The 14,444-nt window shown below is 48.0% G+C and overlaps 1 protein-coding gene across 1 annotated transcript in view; it reads left to right on the top strand.

Annotated features, from left to right (window-relative positions):
- Positions 1–14,444, top strand: part of THBS3 (thrombospondin 3) — a 97,867-nt gene that overhangs the window by 13,273 nt on the left and 70,150 nt on the right. The window contains exons 3-5 of the mRNA XM_060255263.1: positions 5,963–6,219; positions 10,258–10,360; positions 13,961–13,987. Coding sequence (XP_060111246.1) covers positions 5,963–6,219; positions 10,258–10,360; positions 13,961–13,987 — 387 coding nt within the window. The remainder of the gene's footprint in view (positions 1–5,962; positions 6,220–10,257; positions 10,361–13,960; positions 13,988–14,444) is intronic.

Below are 14,444 nucleotides of genomic sequence, written 5' to 3' on the forward strand. Positions count from 1 at the left end.
CCACCCCCAGTCTCCAAGAATGTCCCAACCCATAGTGGTCCTAAAACCAGGGGTGGAATTCTAGCAGGAGCTCCTTCGCATATTAGGCCATACCCCCTGATGTAGCCAATCTTCCAAGAGCTTACAAGACTCTTTTTGTAAGCTCTTAGAGGATTGGCTACCTCAGGGGTGTGTGGCCTAATATGCAAAGGAGCTCCTGCTAGAATTCCACTGCTGCCTAAAACCAACCACCACCCTTGTGCGTGAAACAGAAAGACTTCTGGATTTTGTCACCCTGCTGTGTGGGCTCAAAAACACCTGCTTCAGTTTCTGTGTGAGAACTGAACCCAGGACTGTTTTCTTTTTATGACATTTTCTGCAAATCCCTAGCCTCTTTCATTGCCTTTTATATCTCCACAACAAAAACCTGGTGACATACTTAAAAAAAAAAAAGAAAGCTGGGAATTAAAAGACCCCGATACACAGATTGTTATATTGCCATAACAGGCTTGCCAGATGCCTGGTGCTTGTGGGGGAACCCCTGTCTGTGCTCAACCCCACCCCACTGGTGCTCAACGGATTGGAGGGGGTGGGAAGATGGGGACAAAATGGTGACACACGACAGTGCTATGTCCCTGCTGGCTTGGAACCCAGAAACGATGGTGCTGAATCAGATGACACTCTAGGAATTTCCCCAGTCTCTTTACTACTACAGCAGTGTTTCAGGAAAGCCCTAAGTGTCATGTTATTATGACGGAGAGTTATAAGCACTTGACTGGCAATTGCAGGAGTCTCGCGGCCAGAGAAAGGGAGGAATGGTGACACACAGTGCAGGAATCCGATATTGGTCTATGCAACCAGATAATGTTCATCCCATCATATGACACTCTAGGGCTTTCCTGAAACACTGTTGTAAAAGTCAGAGAGACTAGGGAAGTTCCTAGAGTGTCAGATATGCAATTCCTGGTTTTTTAGAAGAACTCCCCCCCCCCCTCAAGTAGAATAACGTCTGAGTGGGCAGGATTTGAAAATCTAACACAATCTACAATCTACCAGGGATAGGGCTTTCTCTGTAATGGCCCCTTCCTGGTGGAACCAGCTGCCGGAAGAGGTGAGGGCCCTGCGGGACCTTGCTCAGTTCCGCAGGGCCTGTAAGACAACCCTCTTCCGGCTGGCTTATAACTAACCGGCATAGGAAACTAAGTGTAGCTCTATTAGATTTCTGCTTGTTTTAATGATTTTTATATTTTAAATGTTTTTAATTGTGTAAATGCCTAAACTTAATATTGTTATGTCGGATTTCATGTGTTGTGGGCCGCCCTGAGCCACCTGGTGGGAAGGGCGGGATACAAATCACAAATAAATAAATAAAATAAATAACACAATATAAATACTGTAAACGGGTTGTTTTGTAGAAAAATAGTTGGCGGAGCTCATTAGCATAACTTATTAGCATGCCACACACCCCCCAGCCAAAAGCAACCCAATGCAAGAAAGGAGAGCCCTGGGTGAGCGAGGCCTGCTTGGGCTGGCTAGATCTCCAGCCAGCTCAAGCAGGCCTCACTTGCCTGAGGCTCTCCTGGGCCATCCCCCTCCCCAGTCAAAAGGCCAGCAAGCCACCCACTGCCCAGAATCACATAAGAAGTGGAGAAAGGGTGGTGCAGGTTTCTCCAGGGGTTAATGAGGGCTGCTGGGCAGGGCTGTCTTAACAGCATTATGGGCCCCTACGACAACTTCTCGCAGGAATAAAAATGTAAATAGTCGATAAAATTAAATATATATTTATTTTATTGGCACTTCCAACAAAATTGGCGTTGAAACATTAAAAGCATGCTGTGCAGTGACAACTAATCAACATGATAAACATTTGAACAATACACGAGGCTTGACAAACACAACGATACTCAGTAAATCATAAAGATTAGACGTCGCAGTATGAAATTACTACGGATTTCTTATTATAACAAGCATTTGCGGCATTTCTTAGCAGATAATTGCTTTATTGTTGGCTTGAAGTCAATGGTCTTCAGATTAGTATGGGGCCGCTATGCTTGTGGGGCCCACGGGCATGTTCCCATCAGGCCCATGCGTTAAGACAGCCCTGGGGGCTTTGGGGAAAGCTGCTGGGGACGTGGCAAAGCCCCTGGTGGCTGGCTGGCTGCCCGCTCTCCTAATCCAGGGATTGTTATGCAGCTGCACCTACTATTCAATGGACAAGGTAGGTGGGGTGGAAGGGGGGGGGGAATCAGAAAGGTTCAAGAACTGTGCTTCTGTGAGCTCCTGCTGAATCTGAGGCCTGGGGGGGGGGGTATCTATCACTTAAATATGGCTGTCATCCCTATTATGCTCAGGAAGTTTGTGGCCATGTACTGCCACCTTGATCTTCATATAATTCACCGTTACTTTCTCTCGCCAACCATCGTTCATGATTTTTTTTACAAGAGACCTTCTAGAATCCTGTTTTGTGCCAGAGGAATCAGGTTGTTGGTACACAGCCACCCAGGGTGTCAGCTGTAACCGGAATCCAGTCAATTGATGAAAAAGCTAGCACTGTTAGGATGAACAGGAGAGCTGCCAAAACTCAGCCCTGTTCCATTCCTCTTGTGTTCTGAGGGCCAAATTACCCCAATGTGTAGTTTTCAGGTCAGATGTGTGGGGTACCAGAAGGGGAAGACAGAAATACTTTTCAAAGGATGTCCGCTATCCGGCATAATTCCCCAGAGTTATCCCTACTCGAACGCTCACCGACCAAGTGACTTGTGTTTAAAGTTTAAAATGCAGAGGCAGAAGGGTACATGTGAGATAGATCAGGGCTGTGTTGTCAGGGAAGGGAGATTTCACTTTTTCCTTTAGAGTTCCCCTCATCAAAATTGCCTACCAGACTGCTGTCATATCTTGTGAGGGAAAAATATCCTTTCTTTACCTTTTTCTTCCCCCTGCTGGGACTGGTAACAGCCTGGGTCATGGTGGTTTTGAACAGGAAAGAGTTATCACCCTTTACCAGTGCTTGGCCCCAATTCAAATGGAGGCTTTTAAGGGCTAAATTGTGTGTCAGAAGATCTGATTCCCTAGATTGATGCTGAATTGGATCTGTTGAAGCAGCTGTCGAAATGCGTAGATGCCTCAGTTTGTGCAGGACAATACTCTTGGCGCCACAAAGAGCCGAGTTTCGCAAGTCACCAAAAGTACAGAAATTGAAATCTTAGTGGTGTAATTTCTCTTCTTTTACTTAATACGTTCTGAGTGCTTGAACAAGGAGGGAGGTTCATATGAGAAATCGTAGCCAGTCAGTCCTTTGGCTTCAGAAGTTTCAGCAAGCATTACTCTGCATATTTTCACACACAGCCCAAACTAGGAACTGCTGTTGGCTGTGAGGAGTGTAGAGTGTTGTGCTGATGACGTCTCTGTGGTGAAAGGCCTATATTATTAGAATTAAAAGTGAGAAACCAGAACTCTGAGCCAAACTAGATGTTACAGCTGCGGCCCTCGTAACATCTAGATTGACCCAGGGCCACCTTATGACTTTCATGTGCTCTAGGGACTTTTGCTTTGTTGGGCTCCTCCCATCATAATAATATCAATATTAAAAATTATTTTTTGATTTAACTTTAAATACTTAAAAGTTTTTTTTCTGTTTTAGGCAAAATTTAATAGAGTTTGTGGGCTCTAAACATCTCATTTTTTTCTGTGAGGAAAAAAATAAAACAGATTCTAAAAGTTCATTTTTTCTTCTTATTTAGAAATAAATGAAAACACTTTTGTGGGGCGCCTAAAAGTATTGTGGGCCCGAGGTACTGCGCGTACTGCGAGAGCCAGTTTGGTGTAGTGGTTAAGAGGGGTGGACGAATCTGGAGAACAGGGTTTGATTTGCCACTCCTTCTCGACATGCAGCCAACTGGGTGATCTTGGGTCTGTCCCAGTTCTTTCAAAGCTGTTCCCTCAAGAGCAGTTCTCTCAGAGCTCTCTCAGCCCCACCTGCCTCACAGGTTGTCTGTTGGGGTGAGGGGAAGGGAAGGAGATTGAAAGCCACTTTGAGACTCTGAGTGAAAGGCAGGGTATACATCTAATCGCCTCCTCCTCTTCTTCCTCTTCCTCCTCTTCTTCCTTTCTTCTGGATGTCAGCCCTGTGTTGGCCGTGTGATGATGTGCCATTTTTCTGCTTTTTTGACTCTCTGGATTTGCAAGCCATCCTTTGAAGCTCGAGGTCTATAAACGTATTCCTTTTTTATTTATTTTAAGAAAGTCAGTTTTTTGGAAAGGTTCTCTGTCCTGGATAGCCCAGGCAAGCCAAATCTCGGAAGCTAAGCATGGCTGACCCTGGCAAGTATTTGAAAGAGCACGAGACCATAAGAGAAGCTATGTTGGATCAGGCCAATCGCCCATCCAGTCCAACACTCTGTGTCACACAGTGGCCATAAGAACATAAGAGAAGCCATGTTGGATCAGGCCAATCGCCCATCCAGTCCAACACTCTGTGTCACACAGTGGCCATAAGAACATAAGAGAAGCCATGTTGGATCAGGCCAATCGCCCATCCAGTCCAACACTCTGTGTCACACAGTGGCCATAAGAACATAAGAGAAGCCATGTTGGATCAGGCCAATCGCCCCTCCAGTCCAACACTCTGTGTCACACAGTGGCCATAAGAACATAAGAGAAGCCATGTTGGATCAGGCCAATCGCCCATCCAGTCCAACACTCTGTGTCACACAGTGGCCATAAGAACATAAGAGAAGCCATCTTGGATCAGGCCAGTGGCCCATCCAGTCCAACACTCTGTGTCACACAGTGGCCATAAGAACAGAAGAGAGGGCCATGTTGGATCAGGCCAATCGCCCATCCAGTCCAACACTCTGTGTCACACAGTGGCCATAAGAACATAAGAGAAGCCATGTTGGATCAGGCCAATCGCCCATCCAGTCCAACACTCTGTGTCACACAGTGGCCATAAGAACATGAGAGAAGCCATGTTGGATCAGGCCAATGGCCCATCCAGTCCAACACTCTGTGTCACACAGTGGCCATAAGAACATAAGAGAAGCCATGTTGGATCAGGCCAATGGCCCATCCAGCCCAACACTCTGTGTCACACAGTGGCCATAAGAACATAAGAGAAGCCATGTTGGGTCAGGCCAATGGCCCATCCAGTCCAACACTCTGTGTCACACAGTGGCCAAAAAACCCAAGTGCCATCAGGAGGTCCACCAGTGGGGCTAAAAGCCCTCCCACTATGCCCCCCAAGCACCAAGAATACAGAGCATCACTGCCCCAGACAGAGAGTTCCAACAATACGCTGTGGCTAATAGCCACTGATGAACCTCTGTTCCATGTGGAGACCTCCAGAGAATACCAGGAGTCTGGAGGCAGAGGCAGGCTATCAAGCTCCTTGTCTGAATGTCTTCCATGCCCCAATGGGAGGTGCCAGAGGTCGCCATGACATCCAGACAGGGGCATATGCACAAACACACCCCAAAATGCAAGAAACCAAAATATCCCTCCTAATTTTTTTTTTTGAAAGTTGATAACTTCACCCAGGGCTTTTTGTTTGTAGAAAAAGCCCAGCAGGAACTCATTTGCATAGTAGGCCACACATCCCTGATGTCACCATTGTTTCACACAGAGCTTTTCTTCAGGGAAAGCCCAGCAGGGGCTCATATGAATATTAGGCCCCACCCCCTGATGCCAAGCCAGCCGGAACTAAGTCCCTGTGTGTTCCTGCTTAAAAAAAGCTCTGACTTCACCCAGTATTAGCACATGTAGATGTTTTAGTAATTGTTTTTATGTTTTATGTTTTGATTGTTGTTTTATCTTATCTGGTCACACCAATGTGATTGTGTGACCCTTAATTCGTGAGCTGCCCTGAGCCTGCCTCTGTGGGCAGGGCGGGATATAAATTAAATAAATAAATAAGTCCCGCCATGTTGCGACGGAACGGCCATCTGCACTCCGCCTCAGTTGTCGCCCCTTCTGCCTCTTCCCACAGTCCTCCTCCGATACTTGCGGGCTGACGGCAAGCTCCACTCGCTGAACCTGCAGAACGCCAACGTGGTGGACGGGCGCAGCCACACGGCTCTCTTGCGGTTGAGCGGCCTTCAAGGGAGCACCATGTCGGCGGAGCTGTATATCGACTGCAAGCAGGTGGACTCCAATGCAGGGCTGCCCCAGATGGTGCCCATAGACCCGGACCAGGTGGAGGCCATGGAGGTGCGAACGGGACAGAAGGCTTATCTCCGCATGCAGGTAAGGAGCTGCTGAACATACAAGATGGCTTCCGGTGCGCTGTCACACTGTAGAGCAGGGGTGGCCAAACTTGCTTAATGTAAGAGCCTAACAGAATTAACATGAGATGTTTGAGTGCCATAAGACATGAACGTCAGATGTTTGAGTGCCATAAGACATGAACGTCAGATGTTTGAGAGCCATACGACATGAACGTCAGATGTTTGAGAGCCATAAGACATGAACGTCAGATGTTTGAGAGCCATAAGACATGAACGTCAGATGTTTGAGTGCCATAAGACATGAACGTCAGATGTTTGAGAGCCATACGACATGAACGTCAGATGTTTGAGAGCCATAAGACATGAACGTCAGATGTTTGAGAGCCATAAGACATGAACGTCAGATGTTTGAGAGCCATAAGACATGAACGTCAGATGTTTGAGAGCCATAAGACATGAACGTCAGATGTTTGAGAGCCATACGACATGAACGTCAGATGACTGAGAGCCATAAGACATGAACGTCAGATGTTTGAGAGCCATAAGACATGAACGTCAGATGTTTGAGAGCCATAAGACATGAACGTCAGATGTTTGAGAGCCATACGACATGAACGTCAGATGACTGAGAGCCATAAGACATGAACGTCAGATGTTTGAGAGCCATAAGACATGAACGTCAGATGTTTGAGAGCCATACGACATGAACGTCAGATGACTGAGAGCCATAAGACATGAACGTCAGATGTTTGAGAGCCATAAGACATGAACGTCAGATGTTTGAGAGCCATACGACATGAACGTCAGATGACTGAGAGCCATAAGACATGAACGTCAGATGTTTGAGAGCCATAAGACATGAACGTCAGATGTTTGAGAGCCATACGACATGAACGTCAGATGACTGAGAGCCATAAGACATGAACGTCAGATGATTGAGAGCCATAAGACATGAACGTCAGATGATTGAGAGCCATAAGACATGAACGTCAGATGTTTGAGTGCCATAAGACATGAACGTCAGATGTTTGAGAGCCATACGACATGAACGTCAGATGACTGAGAGCCATAAGACATGAACGTCAGGTGTTTGAGAGCCATAAGACATGAACGTCAGGTGTTTGAGAGCCATACGACATGAACGTCAGATGACTGAGAGCCATAAGACATGAACGTCAGATGTTTGAGAGCCATAAGACATGAACGTCAGATGTTTGAGAGCCATAAGACATGAACGTCAGATGTTTGAGAGCCATACGACATGAACGTCAGATGACTGAGAGCCATAAGACATGAACGTCAGATGATTGAGAGCCATAAGACATGAACGTCAGATGATTGAGAGCCATAAGACATGAACGTCATATGTTTGAGAGCCATAAGACATGAACGTCAGATGTTTGAGAGCCATACGACATGAACGTCAGATGACTGAGAGCCATAAGACATGAACGTCAGATGATTGAGAGCCATAAGACATGAACGTCAGATGTTTGAGAGCCATAAGACATGAACGTCAGATGATTGAGAGCCATAAGACATGAACGTCAGATGTTTGAGAGCCATAAGACATGAACGTCAGATGTTTGAGTGCCATAAGACATGAACGTCAGATGTTTGAGAGCCATACGACATGAACGTCAGATGTTTGAGAGCCATAAGACATGAACGTCAGATGATTGAGAGCCATACGACATGAACGTCAGATGTTTGAGAGCCATAAGACATGAACGTCAGATGTTTGAGAGCCATAAGACATGAACGTCAGATGTTTGAGAGCCGCAAGACATGAACGTCAGATGTTTGAGAACTGCAAAACGGAAGGAAGGAAAATAGATGGGGAGAAGGGAGGGAGAGGTGGGGGAAAGCAACTTTAACTTTAAATGCAATGTCCAAGCTGCCAGCTGGCTTGGCTTGGAGAAGTAATTTAAAGAGAGAAATGCCTTCTCTAATTCAGCCAACAGGACAGTGTGGGCTTCGAGAGCCACACAATATGTGTGAAAGCCACATGTGGCTCTCAAGCCACAGTTTGTCCACCCCTGGTGTAGAGTGACCAACTATTGAAAGTGGACAGTGTAGATGAAAAGTTGACTTGATTCCAAAGGGGCAAAGTCTTTGGAGCTGGGACAAAATGTATTCCCTGACCTATTCACCTATCCAGTTCTTCCTTCAAGTCTCAACGTGGCTTACATGTCTCCCCCCATTTTATCTCCAGAACAGCCCTGTGAGGTAGGTCCAATAGATAGTGATTGGTGGGCAGTCACATGGTGAGTTTCATGACAGACTAGGGATTTGAAATTGTTTTATTTCCACCCCTCCCTCCCTCCCTCCCTCCCTCCCTCCTTCCCTTCCTTCCTTCCTTCCTTCCTTCCTTCCTTCCTTCCTTCCTTCCTTCCTTCCTTCCTTCCTTCCTTCCTTCCTTCCTTCCTTCCTTCCTTCCTTCCTTCCTTCCTCCCTCCCTCCCTCCCTCCCTCCCTCCCTCCCTCCCTTCCTTCCTTCCTTCCTTCCTTCCTTCCTGATGTTCATTTCTTGCAGCTCTCAAACATCTGACGTTTATTATACCAGGCTCTTACATTAAGCAAGTTTGGCCACCCGTGACTTAAAACGTGGCAGGACTGCCATGCCTCCACTGGCCACCGGGGGAGTAGAGTTGCCAAATGCAGGTTGGGAAACTCAGTGAGCAGGGGTGGCCAACAGTAGCTCTTCAGATGTTTTTTGCCTACAACTCCCATCAGCCCCAGCCATTGGTCATTCTAGCTGGGGCTGATGAGAGTTGTAGGCAAAAAACATCTGGAGAGCTACCGTTGGCCACCCCTGTACCTAGAGAACTGAGGATAGTACCTGGGGAGTACCTCAGTGGGGTACAATGGCATGGATTTCACCCTCCAAAGCAGCCATTTTCTCCAGGGGGACTGATCTTGGTCGTCTGGAGATAAGCTGCCATTCCATGGGATCCGGCTGTGACATCTAGTACCCCACTGATCGCCAGGGTTGATTTGACTGATCTGGCTGGCTAGGTGGGTGAACCCCAAAACTAGGGGTCATTTTGTAGAAAAAGAGGTGCCGAGCTCATTAGCACAGTTCATTTGCATAAGAAGAAGAATTGTAGATTTGTACCCTGCCCTTCTCTCTGAATCAGAGACATACACTCTCCTTTATCTTCTTCCCCCACTACAGACACCCTGTGAGGTGGGTGGGGCTGAGAAAGCTCTCACAGCAGCTGCCCTTTCAAGGACAGAGTCTCAGAGTGGCTCACAATCTCCTTTACCTTCCTCCCCCACAAAAGACACCCTGTGAGGTGGGTGGGGCTGGAGAGGGCTCTCACAGCAGCTGCCCTTTCAAGGACAACCTCTGCCAGAGCTATGGCTGACCCAAGGCCATTCCAGCAGCTGCAAGTGGAGGAGTGGGGAATCAAACCCGGTTCTCCCAGATAAGAGTCCACGCACTTAACCACCACACCAAGCTGGCTGTCATATACAAATAAGACATTTGTACATGCCACACACCCCTGACATCACCAGAAGGTGTACGAAATTCAGTCAACCCAGCATCTCCCTTAAAATGCTTCGTGAATCATAACTGTCATAATAAAATTTTACTCCCATCATACTTTTAAAATTACTTTCTCCTATGTGGCCGCAGTGGCACGATGAAGATTTCCATCTGTTTGCTTTACATGCTTTGGTTCTTTCCCCCTTTTTTTGGTGGGGGAAACTATTAGAAAGTTTGTCAAATCTTAGAGTTCGGCAAAATTCTCACAGAAGGTTTGAACAATGGAGCCCAGAAGCAAGTATTGGGGAGCTGGGGGGCGGTAAGAAAGAAAGAGCGCAATAAAATTTAGAGGTTCCACAGCTCCGCTCCTGTGAGCTCCTGCCCAAAATGAGGCCTGCCTAAAACCAAATCTAAATATTTGGTTTATCAGACCAGAGGCGAATGTCCCCAGAAGAGAAGGGAGCAGCACACAGTGGGTGAGAGGAAGGGGGGAACTAAACATGCCATCTGTGGGCGCAAGAGATTGTTTCTCCCTACGTTCACAGTTCCCTTGTTCCTGTGTTAGGGCTTCGTGGAGACCCTGAAGCTGATTTTAGGGGGGTCCATGAGTCGAGTCGGGGCTCTGAGCGAGTGTCCCTTCCAGGGGGATGAATCCATGCAAAACACAGGTCAGTAACTGATTCTAAGCCAAGCCTTTTGTTTTTCTTTCCCTTGTCGTTACTGCCATCTTGAATGGTTTTGATGCTGCGGCCCTTGAATTTTGCTGCATTCCTCTTTCAAAAGTTGTGTCCCTCCTTTCTTGTTATGCTCCTCGAACAACCATCTGGCAGATTATCTATTTGGAGAATTTTGTCAGCTCTTACTCCTCATAGACTGTTTCCCAAGGTGCTCTTTAGATGTTTCTCTTTTGCATCTCATCTCTGGGGTGGGTTATGTGCCATCAAGTCGCTTCTGGCTTCTGGCATCCGTATGAATGCGTGGCCTCGGAAACCTCCTCTTGTTTACAGCCTTGCTCAGGTCTTGTAAAGTGAGCACTATGGCTCCCTTGATGGCAGGTTTCCCAGGCCCCCTGGTGGAGGAAGGGGTTTCCCACTCTCAAGCCCTGCCACCAATCAGCTGGCCATAAGAACATAAGAGAAGCCATGTTGGATCAGGCCAATGGCCCCTCCAGTCCAACACTCTGGGTCACACAGTGGCCATGAGAACGTAAGAGAAGCCATCTTGGATCAGGCCAATGGGCCATCCAGTCCAACACTCTGTGTCACACAGTGGCCATAAGAACATAAGAGAAGCCATGTTGGGTCAGGCCAATGGCCCATCCAGTCCAACACTCTGTGTCACACAGTGGCCATAAGAACATCAAAGAAGCCATGTTGGGTCAGGTCAGTGGCCCCTCCAGTCCAACACTCGGTGTCACACAGTGGCCAAAAAAACCCAGGCACCATCAGGAGGTCCAACAGTGGAGCAAGGACACCAGAAGCCCTCTCACTGTGCCCCCCTGCCCCCAAGCACCAAGAATACGGAGCATCACTTGCCCCAGACAGAGTTCCAACAACATGCTGTGGCTAAGAACATCAGAGAAGCCATATTGGATCAGACCAGTGGCCCCTCCAGTCCAACACTCGGTATCACACAGTGGCCAAAAAACCCAGGCACCATCAGGAGGTCCAACAGTAGAGCCAGGACACCAGAAGCCCTCCCACTGTGCCCCCCCCCCAAACACCAAGAATACAGAGCAGCACTTGCCCCAGACAGAGAGTTCCAACAACATGCTGTGGCTAAGAAAATCAGAGAAGCCATGTTGGGTCAGGCCAGTGGCCCCTCCAGTCCAACACTCTGTGTCACACAGGGGCCAAAAAACCCCAGCTGCCATCAGGAGGTCCACCAGTGGGGCCAGGACACTAGAAGCCCTCCCACTGTGCCCCCCAAGCACCAAGAATACAGAGCATCACTGCCCCAGACATAAGAGAAGCCATGTTGGATCAGGCCAGTGGCCCATCCAGTCCAACACTCTGTGTCACACAGCGGCCATAAGAACATGAGAGAAGCCATGTTGGATCAGGCCAATGGCCCATCCAGTCCAACACTCTGTGTCACACAGTGGCCATAAGAACATAAGAGAAGCCATGTTGGATCAGGCCAATGGCCCATCCAGTCCAACACTCTGTGTCACACGGTGGCCATAAGAACATAAGAGAAGCCATGTTGGATCAGGCCCATGGCCCATCCAGTCCAACACTCTGTGTCACACAGTGGCCATAAGAACATGAGAGAAGCCATGTTGGATCAGGCCAATGGCCCATCCAGTCCAACACTCTGTGTCACACGGTGGCCATAAGAACATAAGAGAAGCCATGTTGGATCAGGCCCATGGCCCATCCAGTCCAACACTCTGTGTCACACAGTGGCCATAAGAACATGAGAGAAGCCATGTTGGGTCAGGCCAGTGGCCCCTCCAGTCCAACACTCTGTGTCACACAGGGGCCAAAAAACCCCAGCTGCCATCAGGAGGTCCACCAGTGGGGCCAGGACACTAGAAGCCCTCCCACTGTGCCCCCCAAGCACCAAGAATACAGAGCATCACTGCCCCAGACATAAGAGAAGCCATGTTGGATCAGGCCAGTGGCCCATCCAGTCCAACACTCTGTGTCACACAGGGGCCAAAAAACCCAGGTGCCATCAGGAGGTCCACCAATGGCGCCAGGGCACCAGAAGCCCTCCCACTGTGCCCCCCCAAGCATCAAGAATACAGAACATCACTGCCCCAGACAGAGAGTTCCATCAATATCCTGTGGCTAATAGCCACTGAGGGACCTCTGCTCCATATGCTTATCCAATCCCCTCTTGAAGTTGGCAATGCTTGAAGTTGCCACCACCTCCTGTGGCAGGGAATTCCATGTGTTCATCACCCTTTGGGCGAAGGAGAACTTTCTTTTCTCCGTTCTAACCTGACTGCTCAGCAATTTCATGGAGTGCCCACAAGGACTTTGATTGTGAGAATGGGAGAAAATAACTTCTTTCTCTACCTTCTCTATCCCATGCATAATCTTGTAAACCTCTACCATGTCACCCCTCCGTCAGCGTTTCTCCAGGCTAAAGAACCCCAAGCACTTTAACCATTCTTCATAGGGAAAGTGTTCATCATTCTAGTTGCTCTTTTCTGCACTTTTCCCAATGCTATAATATATATTTTTGAGGTGTGGTGACCAGAATTGTACACATGCCATCGGGGGAGGGACTTACTTTGAAGAAGTGGGAAAGCCATCTAACGAGTAGTAACCTATCTATGTCACTGCTGATGTGACTCGGAAGTGACATCATCACACCTGGGATGTCAGGGCAACGCTCTGATATTCGGGCAACAACTCTATGGTAGAAGCGAAATTCACCATAGAGTTTTTGCTCAAATATGAGAACATTACCCTGACATCCCAGATGCGATGACATCACTTCCAGGTCATGTGACATAGACAGATTGCTGCACATTTGATGGGCCGGTAAGTCGCCCCAAGTTGCCGGGAGGGATCTAACCTACTTGATGGAGTCAATCCATTTGCTGAGTCTTCCTCTTTTCCTGCTTCCTTCAGCTTTTTCACCTCTATTTTATATATATATTTATTTATTTGGTCCATTTATATCCCGCCCTTTCCCAGACGGGCTCAGGGCGGATCACATACAGATAAAAACCAGTTACATATAATAAAACCAATAGATATAATTAAAACAACAGCGTTACATCAGCATTAAATAACTAAGGCGGGCGGCACGTAGTGCAAATTTAGGTGTGATCATTCAGTGGCCCGGATGTAGTGGTTCGGATGATAGATCACTGTGGGGGAGGGAAGCCAGTGGTATGGGCAATAGAGTAAAGGACGCCCGCTTGCCTTGACTAAACGCCTGGCGGAACAGCTCTGTCTTACAGACCCCACGGAAAGGGACAGGGAAGGGTCAGTGCAAGCGGGGACAGAGAGGAGGCGCCTTCCTCCACGGTGAGGTGGTGCTGCTGGTGGCTGCCTACCTTGCCGACTCCCACATGCCAGCCCTGCAGGGAAAGTCTCCAAAGAATTGCTTTTAGGTGCACGGTTCTTGCCCTTGCTAAATATTGCCTAATGTCGGAGATGTGGAAATGGAAAAAAAAAAATTAAGATTGTCTTAGAGAGGGAGAACTCTGTGGAAAATTTGCTACACCTCGGCAATTTCTCTAAGCCGTGCTGCCAGTTCTTTTCATCACATCTCACGTGTTTCTTTTCCCTTTGTTTCTCTTCCAGTGTCCAACGTGATCAATTCCCTCTTTGGTGAGTTTGATGATAGCCCCGCTGGCCTTTGTGTTGGGTTTTGTGTGCGAGAGACAATCCAGGGTCTGAGGAAATCATCAGGACTTTTTTTGTAGCAGGAACTCGTCTGCATAGGAGGCCACACACCCCTGGTGTAGCCAATCCTCCAAGAGCTTTCAGGGCTTTTATTACAGGGCCTACGGTAAGTTCTTAGAGGATTGGCTACCTCAGGGGTGTGTGGCCTAATATGCAAAGGAGTTCCTGCTACAAAGAAAGCCCTGTTCCTTTGCATATAAGGCCACACCCCCTGATGTAGTCAATCTTCCAAGACCTTACAGGGCAATTTGTACAAGGCCTACTGTAAGCTCCTGGAGGATTGGCTACATCAGGGGTGTGTGGCCTAATAGGCAAAGGAGTTCCTGCTGCAAAAAAAGCCCTGCATATTAGGCCACATACCCCTGAGGTAGCCAATCCTCCA

Source organism: Heteronotia binoei, chromosome 1 (genome assembly GCF_032191835.1).
Source record: "Heteronotia binoei isolate CCM8104 ecotype False Entrance Well chromosome 1, APGP_CSIRO_Hbin_v1, whole genome shotgun sequence".
In the NCBI taxonomy this organism is placed as follows: domain Eukaryota; kingdom Metazoa; phylum Chordata; class Lepidosauria; order Squamata; family Gekkonidae; genus Heteronotia; species Heteronotia binoei.